Consider the following 15,772-nt stretch of genomic DNA (forward strand, 5'->3'; position numbering starts at 1 on the left):
TCATCATCAGATCCCGGACACCCCCAAATACCCACATATGAAATTTCAGCCTAAAACACCTCCATTTACCTTTAATCACACAAAGATTCTGTTTGGATACCTCCGAATTAACCAAACCAAACCTTTTTCAAATCTGCCCGGTCTAGGACCATTTGGTCCAACCCAACCCCACCAAACAACTCAAGATCTCCAAAAACCCCACCCTACAAAATTTCAGCCAAAAATACCCTCGTTAACCCTTCTATCCAAAAAGTTCATTTCGGTCAATCCTGCTAGCTTATACACACAAACCCCCCTCTGTGGTCAGACTCATCTCAACCCTCCATCTTTGACCCAAAATCTTAGCCATCCACCTAGAACCTCGGTATGACCACCCTTTGACCCGGTTTGACTAGACTTTCCTAAAATTACAAAAATACCCCTCAAATTACAAAATACTATGAAAACGCCCCTACCTCTCATATAAATCCAATCTAATCTTTTTATTCGCCTTAAACCAAGAATTTGAAAGGAGACAATATTCATCTTCCCCTCGATTCGAACACTGAACTAGCGACGAAGCGACAACAACCCCCATCTCCGGCCTTCATCATCTTCTTCTTCTTCTCTTCCCTCCCTTTTCCCTCTGCTCCCCGCTTTGTCGTCGCCGCTGCAACGGCGGATTTGTACCCAGGGCTCGGCAGCGACAAAACCCCATAAGATCTCCCGCTACGGATCTCTCTCTCTCTCTCTCTCTCTCTTTCTCTCCCATTATTTCTCCTCTTTATTTCTAAGTTCAAACACCTCTCCTTCCCCTACTCTCGATTTGAACTTCACCGCCGCAGCTGCAACTTCCAGCGACAGCGGTGATGTTCCCTCTATACCTCTCTCATTTTCTCACAACCTCTCATCATTCCCCCTCATTCTCTCATTGTTTTCCCACTCTTTTCATGATCCCCCATCCTCTGTTCTTTCTTTATCGTATCTCCACCCGAACCACCAATCTCCACCGTTTTCCGCTGTGACAACCTGATCAAACTGCCATTTCCAACAACGAATTCAACCCCCCTCCACCTCTGGTGGTGGAACTCATCTCCAGTATCCTGAAATCGACACAGATCTTCTCTGTTTTCGTCACTAATCTCATGATCAAGCTCCGTGAAGTTTGAAGAAGAGTGATGTGCACCCGTAGCAAATCCGCCTTCCCACTTCCCTGCCTCATCAATTCATTATAAGGCCCAAATCCGATCAGGTAACTCTATCATTACCCCCTTTGTGTGATTTTTTTCTTTTTTCTTCCTATTTTTTTGGGTTTTATCATCTTATATCTTGCTATTGTTTTGATCTAAGGAAAGGGAAAACTGATGGAGTCGGTGATGAAGTTCCACCAAATCGGCTTCTGTAGGCTCTGTACTCTCACCCAGTTCTGTCATAGATTTTCCTTGTATGTAGTAATCATCTTAAATGCATTTTGCTATGAAATTACCAGTTCTGTCATAGTTTCGGTTGTTTCCTTACGTCTATGTGTTAATTAGATTATAGTTTCTTTGTGCTCAGTTATTTTAATAAGTTAAGTAGTTGTTGGAATTTAGTTGGGTAGGTTTATTGTTCTTGTTTGTTATTGTGTTTTTCATTTGGTTAATTGATTGTTATTATGCTTGATTAGGATACCATGTGGGCCCCACCTATTGGACCCGGGAGAGGGGTGCCTAATCCCTTCCCTCTCCCATTCGAGTCTTACCTGGACTAGCCGAATCGGTCCCTTGGGTTATTGGAGTCACTATTAAAGCGAACTGTTTTGAAAATCATTCTTGGAGGTCCCATTACCTCCATTTCCTAAACTGGTGGGTGGTGACTCCATTTTCTTGCCTAAGTGGCAAGTGAGCCAATTTTTTCGATGCTCACAACAAATTATAGCTGAATGTTGAGTAATCAACCTGACACTGTCTCATATCAAATTCTTTTCCTACTTTATTGGATTTGCCTAACCAAACTCGAGGAGATTGTTTTACTACTTCACTGAATATTGGTGGTGGGTAGTAGAAAGGTTAAGAACTGAAACATAATTAAATATCATGTGAAAAGTACACAACATTTATGCAAAGCAATGGGAAGGTCAAGTTCAAAAGTAGGAGGCAATACAGGGGTAGGATTTCTCGACAAAGAAGAAATAAGGGGTGGAGTCGATGTCTGCTGACGAGTATATACTTGCTTGATTGGTGGTCATTCAGCATGTGTCTACATTGGAGGAGGTGAAGGCTTGGACTCCAATTGGAATAGTAGGGATGGCATCATCAACTTGAACTCAAAGAGGAACCATTCGAGTTGGAGGAGAGGAAAAAATGTAAGCACTATTGAAAAATGAAACCAACTCAAAAAAGATAAAATCAGGGCAAACAAATGATCGTTGAGTGAGAGGACTATGGCACTTATAAGCTTTTTGAGTCCTATAATAGCAAAAGAAGATAGACTTTGTATAGTGTTCATCCAACTTGTCAAATCCAAGTCCAAGATTTTAAACAAGGCACATATAACCAAAGGTTATTTGAGTTAAAGGAAATAGAGATGAAGTAGGGAACAAAATAAAGAAGGGAGAACAACCATAAAGGATGAATGAAGGCATTCAATTAATGAGAAAACAAGTAATAAACACGACATCACTCCAAAACCATTTTCATTTGATGTAGAAGGGACCGAACTGTCTTAAGTAAATGTTGGTTCTTTTGTTCAACCACCCAATTTTGTCATAGAATGTATGTATAAGGAATTAAAACAAAAGATTTTTATTAGAACACCAAACTTGGTGCGAATTTTTAGCATGAATTTTTTAAAAAATAGAGAATAATTCACTTGTTTCTTTTATAATTTAAATCAATCATGCTTGAATAGTCATTGATGAAAATTACAAAACACTTGTAACCATTATAAGATACAATTTTATTTGGACCCCAAACATTTGAATGGACTAAAGCAAAAAGACTTAATACATGATGATTGATTCTAGGACCAAAGGAAACCCAATGGTGTTTCCCATACAAACTTGACTCACATTGTAGTGATAAAAGATAACTCAATAACGTAACAAGTAATTTGAGAGCTTTAAGAGATAGATAACTAAGCTTGTGATGCCACTAGATATGAGTAAGGGAGGAAAGAAGTGCTATTGTAGGGTCATCACCATCAAGATAATACAGTCTATTAGTTTTATGCCCTCCACCAATTTTCTTTTTCGTCTTAAGATCCCTAAAAACACAAAAAGAAGGGTAAAAACTCCTGGAACAAATAAAGGACTTGATTAATTTACTAGTAAACATAAGATTAAATGGAATTTAGGCACCTATAAAATAGATGATAAAGATAGAGATGCAATGTCAACATTATCAACACCACAAGTGGGAGATGTAAAACCATTTGCTAAAGTAACAATATGTGAGGTGGAGGATAGAGAGAGGGAAGAAAACACACCTAGGGTCTATTCGTTTTTTGGATTTTGAGGAGGGCGGGGGGTGGAGTTGGTAAATAGGATTTTGGTTCTCATTGACAAAGACACTTATGTTAATTTTTTCAAATTTATGTAAAGTTTGTGGAAAATTTATTTTATCGAGTTTCACTTACCCAAGTAAGTGGTACCTATCTTCCATGTGGAAAAATAACTTTCCCACCTAGGGGAAAAGTTTCAAACATTTGGATGGAATAAAATTTCCCCTTTTAATTCTGGATTTTTGTGGCTAAAATTATCATTATCTTATTTACATGGGAAATAAAAGAACATGAGTAAATGAACTTACCCGAATAAGGGTAAGGGTAAGGGTAACTGTTTGAATGCTGGGATGTATAGGGAACACTCATCATCTCCTTTCAAACACAAATGTAGAAGGTGTTTGATTAGTCTACTGGTTATCGCCCACTTCACTATCACCAATCACAACATGATTGGCCTATGTAGAAGGTGGTCCATGTAGATCATAACATAAATTAATTGTATGTCCCTCCATTTCACAATAGGTAAACTTTGTATGGCAATTACCTTGTCCTCTACTACATCATCTCCCTGTAGCCCAACCTTCACTACCTTTACCACCTTGACTAAACATAGGACCATTGTGACCTCCTCTAACTCTATGACCACCACCTCGATTTTCATAGCTTCCCCCACTTGCTGTAACAATTGCTAACTTATTAGAACTAGTAGTGCTTTCTATAGGTCCAAGTGAAATCCTAATTAAGAAGTTAAGCAAACACCTCATCAAGAAAGGGAAGAGTAGAACCACCCAATATCTATGCTTTAATTGGCTCGTATTCTGACTTCAAATCCATCAGAAATTTGGTCATGCCAAGTTTCTTCCTCTATCATTGAATTTTAAAATATGAGGTTAAGGGATGATAGAGATTAGTTCATTCCTAACGTTTCTCATACTAGCAGAGTACCTTTCATGACTTTGATTTCCTTGTTGCAAATTGAAATACTCTTAGTAGAGCCAACATACTCTTATAGTGTTATCCTAATCAGAGTAAAGTTTCTTAGCATGATCCCATATCTCCTTAGCTGCATTTAAGTATATAAAGTTTACACTTATTTTGGGCTCCATACTGTTCCACAACTATGTCATAATTTGAGCATCTTCTTGCTCCCAATCACTATACCCTTGAAATTCAGTTAAGAGTTTTTCATCCTTTACATGCTTTACTTTCTTCTTAACCCTAAGAAAAACCTTTATTGGTTTGGTTCTTTAGCCCATGGCACATAATTCTCACCATTAAGTTTGATTGATGTCATTTGCATAAGTAGATAATCAGGGGGTATCATCACATTTTATTTTTGATCACTATTAGTATCTCCTATTGTTGCATAATGTTGTCTACTCAATAACTATCAACACCATCACTATTATTTTGCTACCAACTCACATACACACATATACATAGCCACACACACACAAAAGGCTATTACTTAGGCATTACAACATTTCACTCACCTCCTAACAACACCTTCTAGTCCATATAGAAAGGATAGACATGTAAGAACACCACCTGGAATGCATTCAACAACTTTCTCCACCACAAAATGCAACTAAGACTTCAACCAACATCAACATTGTTAATTGACTAGGAAAGGCCTTGCTGAAACTAAATTGAGGGCTCAAACTACCACATAAACCACCACTTTATCACTAAGACTTTCACTCATCATGATAGAAGTCCTCGGATTGTTGGAATAAGGTTGCCATAGGTTCTTATTGTCCCTTATCATACTATGTAACCCAAAAAAGAAGGAAAAGAAAGGAGAGATGTGTTTTAATATTTCAGTCCTTGTATTGCAATTGCAGGTAACAAAGAGAAGAGAAAAAGAAAAGGGGAGAAAGAGAGAAGAGAGAAGAGAGAAGAAGAAAAAGAAGAAAAATAAGGATTCAGATTAAAGGGAATTAATTTTCTCTTAATCAACCACAAGCTTATATAAATAGCTAAGCTTACAATAACTAATATGCCCCTACTTAAGTGTGGGGAGATGTAACTTAAAGTAAGACAAAAGTGATAAAGCACCACTTAATAAAAGATAAAAGACCAAATTAACCCTGTTTAGTCGACTTTTATAGAGTTCTTAATGGGCTTTAATTTTTAGTGAGTTACATTAGTTAAGGTTGGTTGTAAATGAATGAGTTGATTTTTAGTTAATTAAGCTAATTGATGTGGGTTTTAGGTATTTACCAAAAAATAAATGGGGCATAAGAGTCTTTGATGGGTTTTAGTGAATTACACTAGTTGAGGTTGATTGTAAATGAGTTAGTTGATTTTTAAGAGTCCCAATGAATCCACAATTCAAATTCGTGCCTCTCCATAAAATTTCAACCCAAGACTTGCCCATTTACCCATCCATCAAGCTAAGATTTCATTCTAAGCGCTTTCATTGGCCACTATTCTCTTATTTCAAAATCTTCATCATAGTACACTATCTCAAAACCCCAAACCTTATCAAAGCCTTCATCAACCTTTTGATTGACTACCCACCAAATCATAAATCTCCATCCTAACACCTCTCTTAAGACTTCCAAACCTCACCGAAGCCTCCATCAACTTCATGATCAACTATACACTAAATTTTAGACCTCAAAATATCCATGTTACCCTTCATTTAAAAGGATTCCAAATAAACCACTCTTATTTATCGTTCATCTCTTATTTCTAAATCTCTATTATGACACACCATCGAAGATTCTAAATCGATCATTCTTATTGGTCGCCATTCTCTTATTTTGAGATTATCATTGTGAAACACCATATAAGACATCAAAACCCTACCGGAACCTTCATTGACCTCCCGATTGACCATCCCACCAAATGTCATACATCAAAAAAGCATTTTACCCTTCATCTAAAAAGATTTCAAATCAACCATTCTTATTAGCTATCATTTTCTTATTTCCAGATCTTCATTGTGACACCATCCAATACTTCCACCATACCACAACCTTCATTGTCCTCTGGATCGACCATCCACCAAATTTAAGACCTTAAAATGCCCATTTTGCCCTTTATTTAAAAAGATTCCAAATTGACCACTCTCATAAGTCGTAATTATCCAAAATCATAGATTTCCATCATGACACACCATCCAAGACTTCCAAAACTTTCCAAAACCTTCATCAACCTCCAATTGGCCATTCACCAAATTTTATACTTTAAAATGCTCATTTTACCCTTTGTGTAAAAAGTTTCCAAATTAAGCCCTTTTATTAGCCATAATTATCTAAAACCATAGATCTCCATCGTGACACACTATCTAAGACTTCTAAACCTTACCACAACCTTCATCTAACTCCCGATTAAAATTGCACTAAAATTTATACCTCAAAATACCCATTTTTTCCTTCATTTAAAAAGATTTCAAATTAACCATCCTTATTGGTTGTTACTCTCTTATTTCAAGATCTTCATTGCAACACACCGTCTAAGACCCTTAAACCTGACCAATACCTTCATTAACCTCTCAATTGACCATTTATCAAATTTCAAATATCAAAACACTAGTGTTGTCCCCTTATATAAACAGATTTTAAATTAAGCCTTTTCATTGGTCGCGACTATCCGAATTCAAAATCTCTAGTACGGTATGACCCCCAAGACATATAGGACCTACTAGCACCTTCCTAAACTTTCTTATCGACCATTTATCAAATTTTAGACCCAAAATATCCATTTTACCCATTCATATAGAAATATTCTGATTTAATGGCTCTTATTACTCATTACTCTCCAAATTACAAATTCTCACCTTAAGACATCCTTGAGGCTATTAAACCCCCACCATTACCTTTTTTCGAGACCTAAGAACCCCCATGAAAAATTTTAGCACAAAAATTTCCATTTTACCCCACCATCAGGATAGATTCCAGTTTCCGTAATCCTATTCGATGAAATACTTAAGGTTTACTTTCTCTTTGATCCCAACTCTTTTATCATGTTTGACCCTCTCAAATTGACCTGATCCCACCTAAACCTCCTTTTATAAAAATTTTGTACAAAAATACCCCTCTTACCCATGTTAAAATTTGAGATTTCATTTCCTTGAATTTTATTTGTTCTCCCTTAGAGCCTAGAGCACTTTTAGCCATGAGGGCTTAATTTCCAACCATTAGATCTCAATGGGAGGGGATCATACAATCTTGGATGTTCATTCATTTTAAGGCCCCTATATTTCCAAAAAAAAAAAAATTAATTTTTGGCCCATTTCCACTAAATCCCTTATAACTTTGGTTTTCATAAAGAGACCCTTAATACATGGCACTCCCCTAACCATTGGATTTTCCTGGGGAGGCTCAAGATTAATCTTGGGCATCCAAAAGGTCCTTTTCTTTTTAGAGTCTTTGAAATTACACCTTACTCAGCCCCTTTCCATAAGTTATCGAATTCTTAGAATTTGTAAAAACCCTCCACCACTTGTCACCTTTGAAGCCCTAGGATTTTCCTAACTTTTCCTCCAAATTTTGGCTATGTGCTCCTATTAATTTTATGAAATTTCAAAACACTCCCCACTCCTATAAAAGTGTAAGTCTTTCTTTTTTCTTAGAGGCTTACAGTAGAAAGGAAACATACTTCTTTGACTCCAAAAAAGCCAAAATTTTGTACCAAGCAAGAAACGCTTCCCTCCTCTCCATTATAATTTCAAACTAAGCATTTGGACTCTCTCCCAATGTCTCAAAGAGTGAAACAAACTCACTATCTTCTCTCTTCCCTCTTCCTCTATGTACTCTCTAGACCTCCCTAACTGAAATCTTTTCTCCCCTTCTTTTCTCCATTCGATCATCTCTCCTTTTGATTTTGTTAGCAAGAAAAACAACAAAAAAGAAAAATAAAACCCCCTCATCCTGAATGTTCTTCTCACTAGTGAGTTCCCTATTGCATTTTCATGCTCTCCTTGCTGTCAAGGTTGTCAAGGACACCTCAACATTCTTAGAGCACCTTAAAAGTCATCTCACAACAGCCCTTAATAGTTGGAAGAAGGCCACGAAAAGATATATTTTACAACCTCTCTAATGTAGTTTAGTTTTTTCTTTTATTTTCTTATTCTTTCCTTGTATGTTTGCATGACAAATAAAGTAAGATAAATCTATATGTAACTGTGTTTTGCCATGTTCATCAAGTATTTTTGAGAATATGTTAAGATAGCTTGTAAGAATTCAGTTTTGATTGAAAATTTAGCTTCTTTTCATCTCTTTTTCTTGCTAGTTACTCTAATTGTAAGGAGCAATGTATAACTTTTTTTTTTCTCAATGTGTGAATTATTTTTGGGTTACTCCAGCTTGTGGAAGAAATGTTCTCTTCTTTCTTAGATTTTAGGTGCATGTAATCTCTCTTTTTTATTATGTCCATGTTATTCTTTCTCTTGTGCAAAGATTTATTTCTTTGGGTGAATTTATGTTTCTTGTGCTATTAGAATATAAGAATTGAAAATTGGCTTTCAAGAGAAGACTACTAGTAGGAAACCTATGAGAGGATAACAAAGAATTGGGAGATCTCCCAATTACTTTGCTTATTTGTTTGTTTGTTTATTATTTTTTTTTTGTTTGTGAATTTGGAAGTCTTTTTACTATAAGGGTTAAAAAGAATGGTATTCCACACAAATCATGGGGGAGGGGTGCCTAGCACCTAGGGACGACAATTTTCTTATCCTAGCCGGGTGCCCAACTTCATCAAGGAGGGGGTGGGGGTTGTCTTAGCGGGGAAGGGACATGGATGGGGATTAATAGGAATCCTAGGGTCAGGGATAGGGAATGAAGTCCCCGTTTCGACCCAACCCCGATTATATATATGTATATATTAAATATATGTTATTATATATATATATATATGATATTATTTATATTGTATATATATATATCAAAATATGTTTAAAATATTATTTTATTTTTAAAAAATATCTTTGATTTTATGTAAATTTATTTTTATAAAAAATTCTATTAATTAAAAAATTTTGGAGATTCGGGTCCCTATGGGAACCCGCCTTTGTTGAGGATCGAGTTAGGCATAGGGATTTATCTCTAAATCGGGGTCGAAGATAGAGAATATTATCCCTACCCAAACCCACCCCGTTGCCATTCTTACTAACACCTTCCTTCTTCTTTCCATTGGATCCCTAGAGTGTTATTTGGATTATGAGAGTCATTGTTTTTTTCATTTTATTTCATGTCTTTAAGTATGAGAGGAACATCACTTCCATGTTTTTTAAATAGATGGGTGGTAGCTCCATTTTGGCCATGGTGTGAGCCCCAAATCAATTGGATGCTTACAGTATGGGAGGGAATACGTGTCATCATGATTATATAAGGATAATGTTGGAAGAAGGGAAGAAATTAAAGATTTAAAAGGATAAAATTGGAAAAATAAAATTATACCATTGACGAAAGATAAAAAAAGAGATTGTGAAACTCTCCCTTTTATTATAGGTATATGACTTACATTAGTTAAAATGAGTTTATGTGAGTGTGTTGATATTTATTAGGATAAGATAATTGAGGTGGGTTAATCTTTGATGGGTTAGGCTAGTTTAAATTAGATTTTATGTGGGTGATTTACTTTTTAATTAATTAAGTTAGTGTATATATTTGAGGTATTTTAAACTAGATTAAGTTAGGTTCTAAGTGGGTTATTTAATTTTCAATTGGTAAGGCTAATCTATATTAGATTAGTTTTCACGATTGTAAATTATGGTTTTAGGGATTTAGTTGAGGCTCATTGGTCATATTATAGAGTATGTATAGTTTTATGGGCAATTTATTTTAGAGATTATAGCAGATAAGGGCAACTTTTGGGCCTTAAATCAATAAAAGTAATATTTTTAATGAAATTTCAAAAATATGTTAACTTTTTAAAAATAATATCAAATAAGGGCAAAATTACTGTTCATCTTCTTCTTCTTACAAATCATTCATCAGCATCGCCGTCCGCCACCGCCTCTAGCAACCTTCGCCCACCTCTGCCTCCGCCTCTAGAGGTGGGCAGAGGCAGAGACAGCGACAGCGTTGGTCTACCATCCACCAGCGCTACCACCTCCGCCCACCTCTGCCTCCGCCTCCGCCCACTTTTGGAGGCGGAGGTGGCAGCATTGGGTTGAGGTAGTGGCGGAGGTGTTGCCAGAGGCGGTCGTGCTAAGAAATGATCTGCAAGAGGAAGAAGATGAATAGTGTTTTTGCCCTTATTTGATGTTATTTTTAAAATGTTAACATATTTTTGAAATTTTATTAAAAATATTACTTTTATTGATATTAAGGCCCAAAAGTTGTCCTTATCTACTATGATCCCTTTATTTTACACGTCATATTTTGGAGGGACAACTTACCAATTCAATTATTGTGTCATTGGTAACTTTTTTATTTTAAAAGAAGATGCAATTTAAAAATTGTAAGATTATATTTAATGTAACTTATCTTTATTTTCGTATGAATAAGGAGATGTTGCTTTTTATGCATAAAGTTGGTTTATATTGATAATAATGATCAATTTATTTATTTTTTAAAAGTGTAACTTACTTTGATAAAAAGGTAAACAAATATTCTATATGTTTTGAAATAACTTATGAGATTTTAATGGTTATATAATTTTTTAAAATAATTTATTTGATTAACTTATGAGTATTCAATGGCTAAAGTGGTGTTATACTTTTTTTGATAATTTTTTCAAAGTTTGAATCAATGCACATGTGTTTTAAAACTCTAATCCAGAAAAATTATATTTAAATTTACTATGTATTTATTTTCTAAAAGTAGAGGGATTTTATTTTAGACAAGTGATTATTAATTTTTTAAGAAATAATTTCTAAGTAGTATTTTTTATACTCTCAAACGTAAGTCTTATACTTTAAATATACGACTATCTCAAGAAAAAAATTTAGAATTATTCTTCCATTCTAAAATAAAAGTGACATGGTCATTTTATTTTTTATAAAGTACTCACTTCAAATGATGTAGGATATGATATTAATGATGAGTAACCTTTTTAGTTGATTTTTAATAAAATATATTTATTAAATAAGGTGTTTAATATCAATTTATTGCATGGGTTTTGCATTTATAGTTGATGTAAAAATTAAAAAATAAAAAAAAAATTAAGTAAAAGATACAATGTTAAATTGTTTATTATAGATAAACACCTTTAAGCGCATTTAAGATAAAAGTCTCACACAATAGTCTTTAAAGAAAAACATTAAAATGGTATTTCCTCCAAAAGTAATGTCTATATAATTCAAAAAGAAGAATAATATTTAATATTATTTCATAATATATATTAAATTGGTTATAGTATAAATTATACCACACGCTATATGTGATTTAAATTAGATCAAAATATAAGGTGTGAATTAAATTCTATTACATTTTATAGAAAAAGATCAATGTATCGTATATTTTAATATTATGAATGCTATTAACTTTTATTATAGATAAATTGACACTATATCTCAATTTATTCACACTACATGTCTTAAAAACAAAATTAATTAGAATAAAAATATTGATAAATAAAAGCTAGTTTAGTTTTTTAAATTAAGAATGAATAATTTTACCTAAATATAGAGTAACTTAATTAATATAAGTTTTTTAAAATAGTGCATTTCATAATTCATATTTAATATATAGTAAAATAGTAGAGCCAGTAGAATAGAGAGCTTTTTTCATAAGACATATGGTTATTTTTTTTTTAATGAACAAAATATACATGCATGTATTTGAGCATGGATTTGTGTGTAATGATAGTTTGAATTTTAATTTTTTTTTGTGAATTTATTCTCAGTGCTTTTTAAGATTTAAAACATTGCAATGAAGTATATAATAGGTATTGATTTTTGAATCTAATAATATATCATATAATGAGACTTTACTTGATGTGACATATTTAGAAAAATGCGTATTATTTACGGTGTGATGTGAATTAGTTGAAATTAAAAAATAAAATTATAATATTCAAAAGTAATAATAATAACAATAATGAGTGAAAGTGATAAATTGATCATGACTTATTGAGAAGAACATTGCTTAGCAAAACAAAAAAATGTTAAGAAGAAAAAGGAAAAGTTGATTTTTATTAAGGAACTTTTATTTTCTCTTCTGAAATGTGAGAGGAAGTGAAGATAAGTAAGCTTTTGAGGATCAAAGTGATGATTGATTATATTTTTTGGCATTAAATCAATATTTTGGTAAATTTATTTTTCATCTAAGTAGTATATGTTAAAAATAAAAGACTTTCATTTAAAAGTTAAAAACATTACATTTTTAATGGTGGTGTCAATATTTTTTTTTTTTTTGTTTTTTACTTACAGAAGTTAGAATTTTGGTGGTAGAGCCTTAGAAATTAGAATGCTGCATGCGCAATTTTAGTAATCAAGGAAATACTAATCAAATAGCTAGAGTGGGTATAAGGATTATACTTTAGCATTGCTCTTTACTCAAGGAGGATGCACCCAAGGCCAATTTTAGCACTGCTCTTTACAGAATCATTAATTATTTAATTTACATGCTTTGAATCACTATGCAGGGTTGTGCAAACTAAGGAATCTCCAGGAGTTGGATCTTAGTGGCAACGATTTCGTGGGTAGTCTCAACCATTGTTTAGGAAATTGACATCCCTTCACGCATTGGATCTTTCTTACAATCAATTTGAAGGAAGTATTGACACATCAATCATTACTGGCCTCACTTCTGTTGAATACCTTTCTCTTTCACATACTTGGTTCCAAGGCTCATTTTCATTTCATTCATTCGCTAACCTTCCAATTGAAGTCTCTTATCGCTTCCATTTCCATGTTTTCTAAAACAACAATCCTAGAATGAAAGTTCAAATCTATCTAGATTTTGGGCTTTTTTGAGGTTTGACTTTCATAGAGTTGTGACTTTCCAAGAACAACTTACTAAGCTACGAGCCCATTTCAAAATCCAAGCCATATAACGTGTCCATAACATGGTTAGATCATTTAATCAGGGCCGTTCAATATGCATATATCATCTTTCCAAATATGGAAGTTCGGGATCAAATCCACAGAACTGCATGTTAAGGTTAGTGGGCCTCAAATGCACCCTATCCCTAAATCCCCCCTAATGTGTAATATGTAATACCAAATGAAATTGAAAAAAAATTAAAGATTAGGGGATCTTATTATTGGATCCCACAAAAAGATGTTGATGACCCAGCAATCGAGATGGTCACTTGGCACCCCTCCAGATAAGAATAACGGTATCAAATTTACAAAACGACTCTTGGTGGGCCTCACGTGCACCTAGGGGTGTCAATTGGACTGGATTTAGTTCAATCCGGTCCAGTCCAATGTGAGTCTATTAACACATATATTCTTATCTTATATTAATGGATCAGATATTAGCTTAATCCAAACCCGGTCCATTGACACATATATTCTCATCTTATATAAGGGGTGTCAATTTGACTGGATTTGATTTAGATTGGTTTTAACCCAAACCTGGTCCATTGACACATATATTCTCATCTTATATTAATGGACTAGATATTGACTTAATCCAACCCAATCCAATATAAATTTATTACGAACGAACTAGGTCCAATCCAATCTGATAAATATTTTGGACCGAATTGATCCAATCCATTATCTTATTGATCTGTTTAATCTGTCCAAATTGATTTTGAACCAAACGTTGTCCAATCCAAAACCGCTCCATTGACACCATTTGTACCTTGCCGTGCCCTCACCTCCCATTCCTCTCTCTAGTATGTAATAATAGGAAAAGAAAAAAAAAACAATGGTATTGATATGAAATTAATATTTACTTGCCTATTCTTCACTACCTATTGCTTTCCAAAACAACAAATTCTTGAGTACTTACTTGTAATGAAACAAAGAGTAACAAACATGAAATCATCTCTCTCTCTCTTTCTTTACAGATATAAATATGACTAGATAAAACAACGTTACCTTGTGCAATATGAGATGGTGAACTTAGGCTAACTAGCCCTTTTATTGATTCTGTCGCACCATTATGCATCAAATATGTTTGATGGACAACAGCAGGAGATCAGAACTAGGCACCATTTATACACGAGAACATTCGATGACTCCGGAATCCTGCCAATTCCTTTGACAAACGAGGCCCCTTACCAGTTGGCTGTGGAGAATAGAATCCACCCGCTGAGAATTCTTTGACCGACTTGCTTCTCCGACGGCCATCATATTTTTCATTGAGTTCTGGAAATTTCTCCGGCGGTGGACCCAGATAAATGTGACGGTCGGTCTGCAGCTCGGCAAGGTTGTAGCCTTTAGCAGCTTGGCCGGACGACAGGCACTCGTATTTCCGACGAGTGTTGCTTCTCTTGATGGCTTTGTAGACCAGAGGAATGAGACCCTCCATGAATAATCTTCTGGGAGAAGAGACTTTGGATGGTTAGAAGGTTGAAGGAGAAGAGTTGGGTTTGGTGGGTTGTGATATTCTCCACTGAACTTTTCTCTTAAACGGGACTATGGAAGTCTCACACGTCATTTTGCCTTAAACAAGGCTGACCAACCGAGATGACTTGTTATGAGAAATGTTTGAAAGAACAAACCTTACAAGGTTTTTAATCGAGGAAAACAGAAGGAAGGAGAAGCTTGCCTACTCTTATCTAAACGTTTTTTGGTGCAACTGAGCTTGATTGATACTGCTTGATAGGGATGTTTTTCTGATCATGGGCTTTTCATTCGGGAAAAGCCCATTATACCCATTAGTCGTGAAGAACAATGGATGATTCACCACAGGGTGTACCAGTCCCAAACTGATTAATCGGTTACATGAGATAGATGTTGATATAATAAGTGTTTTTAGCCAAAATTACTTAATATACTCTCTAGTAAATTAATCCTTTTAGACAAAAAGAAAAAAAAAACTATGACAATCATGGTTTTTAAAAACGAACCAGTGACCGAACCAGTTGGGGGTCTAGTTATCAGTTTGAACGGTCCGACCGTTTGACTCAAATGACCAGCCGGTTTTGACAAAAAAATTTAAAAAAGAATTAAAAAAATCAGAAAACGGTCAAAACCTTTGGAACAGTTAACCAGGTGGTTCAGCGGTTTACTGACCAAAATCAACAGTTTTGGGGGAAAACGGAATCGGTTTCCGCTTTTTCTGGTCTGGTTTGGTTTTGAAAACCATGATGACAATTATATGAAAATTAGGAGACTTTTATATAGTATTAACTATGGGCCCATTTGGCATGTCTTTTTGGGAAGATCTTCTGGTAGCTCTGACAGTTAAAAGATGCATAGAGCTTTTGCATGAAGATCTGAGCAGCCTGAAGTTAG

General features: G+C 34.6%; 1 protein-coding gene and 1 long non-coding RNA gene across 2 annotated transcripts; one reads left to right on the forward strand and one right to left on the reverse strand.

The window, feature by feature from the left end:
- The first annotated feature begins 496 nt into the window (after positions 1-496).
- Positions 497-13,315, forward strand: LOC104612188 (uncharacterized). Its single transcript, XR_737782.2, has 3 exons — positions 497-1,231; positions 1,330-1,423; positions 13,003-13,315. It is a non-coding gene; the product is annotated as an uncharacterized LOC104612188 (long non-coding RNA).
- A 1,201-nt stretch (positions 13,316-14,516) lies between these two features.
- On the reverse strand, positions 14,517-14,843 carry LOC104612189 (uncharacterized). The gene has a single exon (XM_010279527.2). It carries the CDS (start codon positions 14,841-14,843, stop codon positions 14,517-14,519), a length of 327 nt encoding a protein of 108 aa, XP_010277829.1.
- Positions 14,844-15,772: the final 929 nt, after the last annotated feature.

This window comes from Nelumbo nucifera, chromosome 1 (genome assembly GCF_055504915.1).
Source record: "Nelumbo nucifera cultivar China Antique chromosome 1, China Antique-T2T, whole genome shotgun sequence".
In the NCBI taxonomy this organism is placed as follows: Eukaryota; Viridiplantae; Streptophyta; class Magnoliopsida; order Proteales; family Nelumbonaceae; genus Nelumbo; species Nelumbo nucifera.